This window comes from Barbus barbus, assembly GCF_936440315.1.
Source record: "Barbus barbus genome assembly, chromosome: 3".
NCBI lineage: Eukaryota > Metazoa > Chordata > Actinopteri > Cypriniformes > Cyprinidae > Barbus > Barbus barbus.
The window spans coordinates 18,577,464-18,590,392 of NC_136731.1; the positions used below are offsets into that span (position 1 = coordinate 18,577,464).

General features: G+C 35.2%; 1 protein-coding gene across 7 annotated transcripts in view; it reads left to right on the top strand.

Moving 5' to 3' along the window:
* The window catches only part of LOC306856092 (nuclear body protein SP140-like protein), a 106,184-nt gene that overhangs the window by 71,177 nt on the left and 22,078 nt on the right, over positions 1 to 12,929 (top strand). For all 7 annotated transcript variants that reach the window (XR_013782974.1, XR_013782975.1, XR_013782976.1 and 4 more), the window contains 4 exons: positions 9,476 to 9,619; positions 9,822 to 9,897; positions 11,273 to 11,392; positions 11,510 to 11,643. Coding sequence is in view for 3 of the 7 variants with exons in the window: in XM_079395107.1 (XP_079251233.1) it covers positions 9,476 to 9,619; positions 9,822 to 9,897; positions 11,273 to 11,392; positions 11,510 to 11,643 (474 nt within the window). In the remaining 4 variants the exon portion in view is untranslated. The remainder of the gene's footprint in view (positions 1 to 9,475; positions 9,620 to 9,821; positions 9,898 to 11,272; positions 11,393 to 11,509; positions 11,644 to 12,929) is intronic.

Sequence of the window (12,929 nt, forward strand, 5' to 3'; positions counted from 1 at the left end):
ATGCTCTGGAATTTGATATACTCCTCTGAGGATTTCCATACGATTGCCACCAAACTAGGTGAACATGATCTCAAGACATTGGGGACGCTAAATTGCGAAGATATTTTTGATATGTCGAACGGTTTGCCCGTGGCGAGGCGATGAAGTTATGGCGAAAAATGAGACCCAGGAAATGCCTAATAACGTCCACATACATTGTATGATGTAGATCAAACTCCAGTGGTTTGTTCGTTGTATGATGCCGATCGGATAGATGTGACTATTATGACTGAAAGTTATAGCGCCACCAACTGGCTGCAGGAAGTGTGTCGTTTTCAAAATGCTTTGAATTCAGCATCTTATTTTTACTCGATTTGCTTCAAACTTCACCAGAATAATGTCAAAACACGGCCGATGTAAAACTGTGAAGGGAATATTGATATCTAAAATTATGTTGCCATGGCAACGTGTCAAATTTGAAAATTCGTTTCTGGTGATTTTGAGGCAGATAACATGTTTAGAATGTCATGAAACTCAACACACATATGAGTATTAATGATAGTTAGACACTGGAAAAAGCTCATAAACGGGCGTGGAAGAGGCACTCTATAGCGCCACCTTTTGTCAAAAATGAGGGGGTTAGTTTTAGCTACAGACCCCAAACTCGGTACATAAATTGTTCTAATTAATCCGGACAACTTTCTAATTTACAGTCATTAGCTACGACCAACAGGAAGTCGGCTATATTTATTTTAATGTGGGTTTTTTTTAAAAACGGGCTGTAAACAAATTAATACTCCTCCAAGCAGAAACACGGAAATCACACCAAACATTTTTTATCATGATGCCAAAATACTGAAGATGCTAAATTGCGGACGGATTTAGGATATCTTGAACGATGATTTAATGGCAATTTATTAAAGTTACAGTAAAAAAGATATATATTTTTTTTTTTATCTTTTAAGAGCAGCTTCCAAACACTTCATAAAAAATTACATACACAGAACAATACAGTCTGAGGATATGTGATTAATTTCATGAATTTACAATACACTATGCAGAGGAGAAAATTAAAAAACTATCAGAGCTGCTTTTGAGTTAGAGCTCCCTGCCAGCCTGCCTCTGAGTGAGAGGTCCTGTCAGCCTGCAGCTGAGTGAGGGGTGGGGGTGGGGTGTGAGTGACTGTGTGAGTGACTGTGTGGATTGAGGCAGTGGGTGAGAGAGAGAAAGAGAGAGAGGGTCTGTTTTTTAAAATCTTTAAAAAATGCTTATAAATCATTAAAGATTTTGATAACACTTTATAATAAGGTCTCAATTCTTAACATTAGGAAATGCATTAATTAACGTGAACTAACAATGAAAAATATATTTTTACAGCATGTTAATTCTTCCATGATAGTATGAACTAACAAAGAACAATTTTTTTAAAGCATTTATTAATCTTTTTAATGTTAGAAAAATAGTCATGTTCAAAAGATAAACTTTAAAATTTAATAATATATAAACACATTTTGGATTAATATTGATCAACATTAAATGGTATATAATTATTAATGATTATATATATATAATGATAGCTACAGACACCAAACTCGGTACATAAATTGTTCTTATTAATCCGGACAACTTTCTAATTTACAGTCATTAGCTACGACCAACAGCAAATCGGCAATTTTTTTTTAATGTGTTTTTTTTTTTTTTAAACGGGCTGTAAACAAATTCATACTCCTTCAAGCAGAAACCAAAAATTCACACCAAACATTTTTTCACATGCTTCCAAGATACTGAAGATGCTTCATTGCGGACCGATTTAGGATATCTTGAACGGTGATTTAATGGCAATTTATTAAAGTTACAGTAAAAAAGAACACTTTTTTTTTTTTTATCTTTAAAGAGCAGCTTCCAAACACTTCATAAAAAATTACATACACAGAACAAGACCGTCTGAGGATATGTGATTAATTTCATGAATTTACAATACACTATGGAGAGCAGAAAATTAAAACTATCAGAGATCTGCTGTCACTGCGCTCCTAATGTGTGCGGTGGGTGACTGGGTGGGTGACTGACTGTGTGAGTTCAGTGAGTGTGGAGGGGGAGAGAGAGAGAGAGAGAGAGAGAGAGAGAGAGAGGGTCTGTTTAAACTTCTCAATAAAATCCTTAAAAAATGCTTATAAAGCATTAAAGGTTTTGATAACACTTTATAATTAAGTCTCATTTGTTAACAGTAGGGAATGCATTAATTAACATGAACTAACAATGAAAAATATATTTTTTACAGCATGTTAATTCTTCATTGATAGTATGAACTTACAATGAACTAACAATGAACAAAATATTTTTAATATTAGAAAAATAGTCATGTTCAAAAGATAAAACTTTAAAATGTAATAATATATTAACACATTTTGGAATTGATTTTGATCAACATTAAATGGTATATATTTATTAATGATGTTAACTAACAACAGTTAAATAATGTTGTTTTTTAACATTGGTTAATGCACAAATAACATTAAATATTAACAATATATTTTTTACTTTATTCATTTGTGTTAGAAAAAATTATTCATGTTAGTTAATGGAAAAATAAATCATTAAAACCTTTGGTAACTATAATAATTTCTCATTTGTTAGCATTAGTAAATGCATTAACTAACATCAACTACCAATGAAAAATATATTTTCACAGAATTTAAAGTTTTATATGTTGTTCTGTGTGTGTGTGTTTCACAGAGTTGATGGTTTGGATTAACCCTTTAATTGCCGTATCCCTTAAAACCAAACTGCCAGAGGGTTACTGTGATGCGCGTGCTCGCTGGGCACCGTTTTATCGATGCCACCGGGGTGGCGTATGCTGACGGCTTGGGCCCGTCATCGCTGCTCGCAGCTATATTTAGGGCCCAAGCCAGTAAGGCGCAGGGCCCTATTGTTCTTCTAAGGATTATTATTTTTTTTTTTTTTTTTTTTTTTTTTTTATTTCAATCATCCGGGCACTTTTGGGGGCCTTAACGTGCCCGAAAACTCTCGAAAATCGGCACGCACATTGGAACCTGCGGCCATTAGGACGCCGCTGAGGCTGGGACCCGGGCGTGGCACAGGGGCTCTACGGCGCCCCCTGGAAAATTGTCAGAAAACTTGATGTATAGCTCACACATACTTGCACGTATTCATATGAAACTCGGTACACATATAGAACTCATTGAGCTGAACAACTTTCACGCTGCATGTCTTAGGCTCCGCCCAACAGGAAGTCGGCTATTCAGGGCTGTTTAAAAAGCGCATGCTCTGGAATTTGATATACTCCTCTGAGGATTTCCATACGATTGCCACCAAACTAGGTGAACATGATCTCAAGACATTGGGGACGCTAAATTGCGAAGATATTTTTGATATGTCGAACGGTTTGCCCGTGGCGAGGCGATGAAGTTATGGCGAAAAATGAGACCCAGGAAATGCCTAATAACGTCCACATACATTGTATGATGTAGATCAAACTTCAGTGATTTGTTCGTTGTATGATGCCGATCGGATAGATGTGACTATTATGACTGAAAGTTATAGCGCCACCAACTGGCTGCAGGAAGTGTGTCGTTTTCAAAATGCTTTGAATTCAGCATCTTATTTTTACTCGATTTGCTTCAAACTTCACCAGAATAATGTCAAAACACGGCCGATGTAAAACTGTGAAGGGAATATTGATATCTAAAATTATGTTGCCATGGCAACGTGTCAAAGTTGAAAATTCGTTTCTGGTGATTTTGAGGCAGATAACATGTTTAGAATGTCATGAAACTCAACACACATATGAGTATTAATGATAGTTAGACACTGGAAAAAGCTCATAAACGGGCGTGGAAGAGGCACTCTATAGCGCCACCTTTTGTCAAAAATGAGGGGGTTAGTTTTAGCTACAGACCCCAAACTCGGTACATAAATTGTTTTAATTAATCCGGACAACTTTCTAATTTACAGTCATTAGCTACGACCAACAGGAAGTCGGCTATATTTATTTTAATGTGGGTTTTTTTTAAAAACGGGCTGTAAACAAATTAATACTCCTCCAAGCAGAAACACGGAAATCACACCAAACATTTTTTATCATGATGCCAAAATACTGAAGATGCTAAATTGCGGACGGATTTAGGATATCTTGAACGATGATTTAATGGCAATTTATTAAAGTTACAGTAAAAAAGATAATTTTTTTTTTTTTTTATCTTTTAAGAGCAGCTTCCAAACACTTCATAAAAAATTACATACACAGAACAATACAGTCTGAGGATATGTGATTAATTTCATGAATTTACAATACACTATGCAGAGGAGAAAATTAAAAAACTATCAGAGCTGCTTTTGAGTTAGAGCTCCCTGCCAGCCTGCCTCTGAGTGAGAGGTCCTGTCAGCCTGCAGCTGAGTGAGGGGTGGGGGTGGGGTGTGAGTGACTGTGTGAGTGACTGTGTGGATTGAGGCAGTGGGTGAGAGAGAGAAAGAGAGAGAGGGTCTGTTTTTTAAAATCTTTAAAAAATGCTTATAAATCATTAAAGATTTTGATAACACTTTATAATAAGGTCTCAATTCTTAACATTAGGAAATGCATTAATTAACGTGAACTAACAATGAAAAATATATTTTTACAGCATGTTAATTCTTCCATGATAGTATGAACTAACAAAGAACAATTTTTTTAAAGCATTTATTAATCTTTTTAATGTTAGAAAAATAGTCATGTTCAAAAGATAAACTTTAAAATTTAATAATATATAAACACATTTTGGATTAATATTGATCAACATTAAATGGTATATAATTATTAATGATTATATATATATATAATGATAGCTACAGACACCAAACTCGGTACATAAATTGTTCTTATTAATCCGGACAACTTTCTAATTTACAGTCATTAGCTACGACCAACAGGAAATCGGCTATTTTTTTTTTAATGTGTTTTTTTTTTTTTAAAACGGGCTGTAAACAAATTCATACTCCTTCAAGCAGAAACCAAAAATTCACACCAAACATTTTTTCACATGCTTCCAAGATACTGAAGATGCTTCATTGCGGACCGATTTAGGATATCTTGAACGGTGATTTAATGGCAATTTATTAAAGTTACAGTAAAAAAGAACACTTTTTTTTTTTTTTATCTTTAAAGAGCAGCTTCCAAACACTTCATAAAAAATTACATACACAGAACAAGACCGTCTGAGGATATGTGATTAATTTCATGAATTTACAATACACTATGGAGAGCAGAAAATTAAAACTATCAGAGATCTCCTGTCACTGCGCTCCTAATGTGTGCGGTGGGTGACTGACTGTGTGAGTTCAGTGAGTGTGGAGGGGGAGAGAGAGAGAGAGAGAAAGAGAGAGAGAGAGAGAGAGAGGGTCTGTTTAAACTTCTCAATAAAATCCTTAAAAAATGCTTATAAAGCATTAAAGGTTTTGATAACACTTTATAATTAAGTCTCATTTGTTAACAGTAGGGAATGCATTAATTAACATGAACTAACAATGAAAAATATATTTTTTACAGCATGTTAATTCTTCATTGATAGTATGAACTTACAATGAACTAACAATGAACAAAATATTTTTAATATTAGAAAAATAGTCATGTTCAAAAGATAAAACTTTAAAATGTAATAATATATTAACACATTTTGGAATTGATTTTGATCAACATTAAATGGTATATATTTATTAATGATGTTAACTAACAACAGTTAAATAATGTTGTTTTTTAACATTGGTTAATGCACAAATAACATTAAATATTAACAATATATTTTTTACTTTATTCATTTGTGTTAGAAAAAATTATTCATGTTAGTTAATGGAAAAATAAATCATTAAAACCTTTGGTAACTATAATAATTTCTCATTTGTTAGCATTAGTAAATGCATTAACTAACATCAACTACCAATGAAAAATATATTTTCACAGAATTTAAAGTTTTATATGTTGTTCTGTGTGTGTGTGTTTCACAGAGTTGATGGTTTGGATTAACCCTTTAATTGCCGTATCCCTTAAAACCAAACTGCCAGAGGGTTACTGTGATGCTTGTGCTCGCTGGGCACCGTTTTATCGATGCCACCGGGGTGGCGTATGCTGACGGCTTGGGCCCGTCATCGCTGCTCGCAGCTATATTGAATCATTGTTCCCCTAAGAATTTTTTTTTTATTTCAACTATCCGGGGGGTTTTGGGGGCCTTAACGTGCCCGAAAACTCTTGAAAATTGGCACGCACGTTGGAACCTGCGGCCATTAGGACGCCGCTGAGGCTGGGACCCGGGCGTGGCACAGGGGCTCTACGGTGCCCCCTGGAAAATTGTCAGAAAGCTTGATGTATAGCTCACACATACTTGCACGTATTCATATGAAACTCGGTACACATATAGAACTCATTGAGCCGAACAACTTCCGCGCAGCATGTCATAGGCTCCGCCCAACAGGAAGTCAGCTATTCTGGGCTGTTTAAAAAGCACATGCTCTGGAATTTGATATACTCCTCTGAGGATTTCCATACGATTGCCACCAAACTCGGTGAACATGATCTCAAGACATTGGGGACGCTAAATTGCGAAGATATTTTTGATATGTCGAACGGTTTGCCCGTGGCGAGGCGATGAAGTTATGGCGAAAAATGAGACACAGGAAATGCCTAATAACGTCCACATACATTGTATGATGTAGATACAACTTCAGTGATTTGTTCGTTGTATGATGCCGATCGGATAGATGTGACTATTATGACTGAAAGTTATAGCGCCACCAACTGGCTGCAGGAAGTGTGTCATTTTCAAAATGCTTTGAATTCAGCATCTTATTTTTACTCGATTTGCTTCAAACTTCACCAGAATAATGTCAAAACACGGCTGATGTAAAACTGTGAAGGGAATATTGATATCTAAAATTATGTTGCCATGGCAACGTGTCAAAGTTGAAAATTCCTTTCTGGTGATTTTGAGGCAGATAACATGTTTAGAATGTCATGAAACTCAACACACATATCAGTATTAATGATAGTTAGACACTGGAAAAAGCTCATAAACGGGCGTGGAAGAGGCACTCTATAGCGCCACCTTTTGTCAAAAATGGGGGGGTTAGTTTTAGCTACAAACACCAAACTCGGTACATAAATTGTTCTTATTAATCCGGACAACTTTCTAATTAACAGTCATTAGCTACGACCAACAGGACGTCAGCTATATTTATTTTAATGTGTTTTTTTTTTTTAAACGGGCTGTAAACAAATTCATACTCCTCCAAACAGAAACACGTAAATCACACCAAACATTTTTTCTTATGATGCCAAAATACTGAAGATGCTAAATTGCGGACGGATTGAGGATATCTTGAACGATGATTTAATGTCAATTTATTAAAGTTACAGTAAAAAAGAGAATTTTTTTTTTTTCTATTAAGAGCAGCTTCCAAACACTTCATAAAAAATTACATACACAGAACAATACAGTCTGAGGATATGTGATTAATTTCATGAATTTACAATACACTATGCAGAGGAGAAAATTAAAAAACTATCAGAGCTGCTTCTGAGTGAGAGCTCCCTGTCACTGCTTCTGAGTGAGGGGTGGGGGTGGGGTGGGCTGTCAGTGACTGTGTGAGTTCAGTGTGGATTGAGGCAGTGGGTGAGAGAGAGAAAGAGAGAGAGAGGGGTTTTTTTTAAATCTTAAAAAATGTTTATAAATCATTAAAGATTTTGATAACACTTTATAATAAGGTCTCATTTCTTAACATTAGGAAATGCATTAATTAACGTGAACTAACAATGAAAAATATATTTTTACAGCATGTTAATTCTTCCATGATAGTATGAACTAACAAAGAACATTTTTTTTTAAAGCATTTATTAATCTTTTTAATGTTAGAAAAATAGTCATGTTCAAAAGATAAACTTTAAAATTTAATAATATATTAACACATTTTGGAATTAATATTGATCAACATTAAATGGTATATAATTATTAATGATTATATATATATAATGATAGCTACAGACACCAAACTCGGTACATAAATTGTTCTTATTAATCCGGACAACTTTCTAATTTGCAGTCATTAGCTACGACCAACAGGAAGTCGGCTATATTTATTTTAATGTGGGTTTTTTTTTTTAAAACGAGCTGTAAACAAATTCATACTCCTCCAAACAGAAACACGTAAATCACACCAAACATTTTTTCTTATGATGCCAAAATACTGAAGATGCTAAATTGCGGACGGATTTAGGATATCTTGAATGATGATTTAATGGCAATTTATTAAAGTTACAGAAAAAAGAGAAAACTTTTTTTTTTATCTTTTAAGAGCAGCTTCCAAACACTTCATAAAAAATTACATACACAGAACAATACAGTCTGAGGATATGTGATTAATTTCATGAATTTACAATACACTATGCAGAGGAGAAAATTTTCAAACTTATCAGAGTTCTCCTGTCTCTGTGCTTCTAATGTGTGCGGTGGGTGACTGACTGTGTGAGTTTAGTGAGTGTGGAGGGGGAGGGGGAAGGGGAGAGAAAGAGAGAGAGAGAGAGGGTCTGTTTAAACTTCTCAATAAAATCCTTAAAAAATGCTTATAAAGCATTAAAGATTTTGATAACACTTTATAATTAAGTCTCATTTGTTAACAGTAGGGAATGCATTAATTAACATGAACTAACAATGAAAAATATATTTTTTACAGCATGTTAATTCTTCATTGATAGTATGAACTTACAATGAACTAACAATGAACAAAATATTTTTAATGTTAGAAAAATAGTCATGTTCAAAAGATAAAACTTTAAAATTTAATAATATATTAACACATTTTGGAATTGATTTTGATAAACATTAAATTGTATATATTTATTAATGATGTAAATTAACAACAGTTAAATAATGTTCTTTTTTAACATTGGTTAATTCACAAATAACATTAAATATTAACAATATATTTTTTACTTTATTCATTTGTGTTAGAAAAAATTATTCATGTTAGTTAATGGAAAAATAAATCATTAAAAATGCTTATAAATCATTAAAATCTTTGGTAACTATAATAATTTCTCATTTGTTAGCATTAGTAAATGCATTAACTAACATGAACTACCAATGAAAATATATTTTCACAGAATTTAAAGTTTTATATGTTGTTCTGTGTGTGTGTGTTTCACAGAGTTGAATTAACCCTAGGTTTGGATTAACCCTTTAATTGCCGTATCCCTTAAAACCAAACTGCCAGAGGGTTACTGTAATGCGTGTGCTTGCTGGGCACCGTTTTATCGATGCCATCGGGGTGGCGTATGCTGACGGCTTGGGCCCGTCATCGCTGCTTGCAGCTATATTTTCTTCTTGCTGTCTTTTATATTTGCTATTCTTTTCAAACCTTAGTTTAATTTAAAATAGTTTATAAATAGAATAAAAGTGATGAAAGGTCTGAAAAGAATATGAATAAATTAAACCAGAAATAAAATGACTTCCAGGTGTCCAGATACTCTGAGTTCATATCTCAGCCGATGTGGCTGGTCAGAATAAAGCAGAACTTGAAAACTGGCGCGTATCAGACGGTAGGAGAGTTCGTCTCTGACTTTCAGCTCATTTTCAGCAACTGCAGCACGTTCAATAAGGTAAGATTCGCTGAAGCATGTTACATAATAAATAAATTGCTAAAAAAATCAAGAGCTTGTTAAAATTAAGTTGATTTGCAATCTTACATGTGACCACATATCTTGGACATTAATGATGATTATTGTTGAGATGATTAAATTTACAAGAGGACATTTGATTTTTGACAGATTTGTTTGTATTTTGTTCTCTTGTTTTTTAAAGGACAATGAGTTTGGCCGAATAGGTACAAGGCTGAAGCAAATTTTTGATGAAGAGTTCCAGAAAATCTTCAGTATCGGTATCAAATAACAGCTTTTACTAGTCTTTAAGGGGAAGGGAAAAGGGAAAGTGGTGTGTGGCCAAGTACAGTGACCCATACTCAGAATTTGTGCTCTGCATTTAACCCATCCAAGTGTACACACAGTAGTGAATATACATCTGGAGCAGTGGGCAGCCAATGCTGCGGCACCCAGGGAGCAGTTGGGGATTCGGTGCAAGGGTCTCACCTCAGTCGTGGTATTGAGGGTGGAGAGAGCGTTGGTTATTCACTCCCCCCACCAGACCTGAGACTCAAACCCATGACCTTCAGGTTACAAGTCTGACTCGCTATCCATTAGGCCACGACTGCCCTGTAATCATTCGATCCTTAGAATACAAAGTATTGATCATGTGAATATTTCTATTAGGAAAGAAAATAGAGAACTTAAACAAAGAAAGACGCTTCGTGATAAGAATGGCTCGCGCAAATCTTCTCACACTTCTCTCTCACAGAGTAAGCATCAAGCTACATTGAAAATTTATGTAATTATTAATGTTTTTGCTCAAACCCCACTTTAAATCATAATTGAATGTTTGTAATAACTTCCGATTGTGATCTAAAATGGATTTTGATTCTATAATAGGCAGACATGCACTCTTTGCATGTTTTATAATGGACTGATCACTTGTCATGTGTCATAAACATAAACATCCTTTATTGTTAAAATAAATACCACAAGCTGCATAAAAACATATACAGAAAACCTATCTTCACAATTATAGGTCTATTTGCTTTCATATTTCATGTGTAGAAAAATATTTATCTCTTTTTTTATACATGGAAGGGCAAGAGATATGATTACATGATTGACAGGTCTAGATGAACGAGCTCCGACTCGCACTCATGGAAGAAAATGGACGGTGCTCTTCAGGTCACATGATTCAGTGGAGAATTAATCTTATTTTCATTTATTTTTATTTGTGCTAAAATAATTGAAACTGAAACAATTAAAGATGATGACACACAGGGCAACTTTTTGAGCAATGTTGCCGGACAGTGTTGCTGTCAACAGGCAATCAGGTGAGACACAGGGCCCACGACCAATCTAATGTCTGCCCAGCAACATTGCTTAAAACAGTTGCCCAGATTATCATCACCTTAAAGGAAAATTTGCCCAAAAATTTACTCGCCTTCAGACAGTTCAAGATGAAACTGAAAAAACACAAAATTACTAAAATTTTACCTAAAATTAAAATTAAGAAAAATATTAAACTTAAAATTATTTCTAAATAATAATAAAAACTATAATAGTATCACTAATACTAAAACTTGCATTCTGTTTCCTGGTGCCTGATGTCCGATTCCTGTATTTTCACTCTCTCCTGATCTGTGTCGTCTTCTCTCTCTTTCTCAGCGTCTCCTGTGAAGAAAGTAGACAAGCAGGAGATTTGGAAGTGGCCTATTTATAAAACCGAGCTGCCTGTAACCTGTGGGAATGAAGAAGGCACTCTCTATCGGGGCAAACTTCCTGAAGGTTCACCATCACTGAGTTTTTGCTATCATTTCTTTTAATTTTATTACAGCATTATTTATTATACTATTTATGTGCAGATTGTTTGGTCTGAATGCATCCTGTCATTGTCTCCTGTAGGGGAGAAGTGTATTTTGTCCCAGGGACACTGGTTCACCCCAACTGGTTTTGAGAAGTTTGGGGGGAAGGAAAGGTGCAAAAACTGGAAAACCAGCATCCGCTGCAGAAACACACCGCTTAAGAATCTCATAGAAGTAAATAATGCAAGCACTTACACATTATTCGGATTCTTGGGATATTGGTTAAAAACAAGGATTTGGAAATGGTCCTTGGATTTGCTTTAAACTTACAGTACAAACATTACAAATACTTTTTATTTAGATATTTAATGATCTTTTACTGTTTTGATAAATATTTAGTCAATACATTATCTGTATATAGCTTTCCCACGCTCTGTAATATTTTAGTCGTAATTTAAAAAGTTTCAAAGGTTAAATTACAATTAGCTAGAAAAATATATATATATATATATATATACACATACAGTGGGTACGGAAAGTATTCAGACCCCCTTAAATTTTTCACTCTTTGTTATATTGCAGCCATTTGCTAAAATAATTTAAGTTCATTTTTTTTCCTCATTAATGTACACACAGCACCCCATATTGACAGAAAAATACAGAATTGTTGACATTTTTGCAGATTTATTAAAAAAGAAAAACTGAAATATCACATGGTCCTAAGTATTCAGACCCTTTGCTCAGTATTTAGTAGAAGCACCCTTTTGATCTAATACAGCCATGAGTCTTTTTGGGAAAGATGCAACAAGTTTTTCACACCTGGATTTGGGGATCCTCTGCCATTCCTCCTTGCAGATCCTCTCCAGTTCTGTCAGGTTGGATGGTAAACGTTGGTGGACAGCCATTTTTAGGTCTCTCCGGAGATGCTCAATTGGGTTTAAGTCAGGGCTCTGGCTGGGCCATTCAAGAACAGTCACGGAGTTGTTGTGAAGCCACTCCTTCGTTATTTTTGCTGTGTGCTTAGGGTCATTGTCTTGTTGGAAGGTAAACCTTCGGCCCAGTCTGAGGTCCTGAGCACTCTGGAGAAGGTTTTCGTCCAGGATATCCCTGTACTTGGCCGCATTCATCTTTCCCTCGATTGCAACCAGTCGTCCTGTCCCTGCAGCTGAAAAACACCCCCACAGCATGATGCTGCCACCACCATGCTTCACTGTTGGGACTGTATTGGACAGGTGAGGAGCAGTGCCTGGTTTTCTCCACACATACCGCTTAGAATTAAAGCCAAAAAGTTCTATCTTGGTCTCATCAGACCAGAGAATCTTATTTCTCACCATCTTGTGGTCCTTCAGGTGTTTTTTTGAGTCTTGCACTGAGGAGAGGCTTCCGTTGGGCCACTCTGCCGTAAAGCCCCGACTGGTGGAGGGCTGCAGTGATGGTTGACTTTCTACAACTTTCTCCCATCTCCCGACTGCATCTCTGGAGCTCAGCCACAGTGATCTTTGGGTTCTTCTTTACCTCTC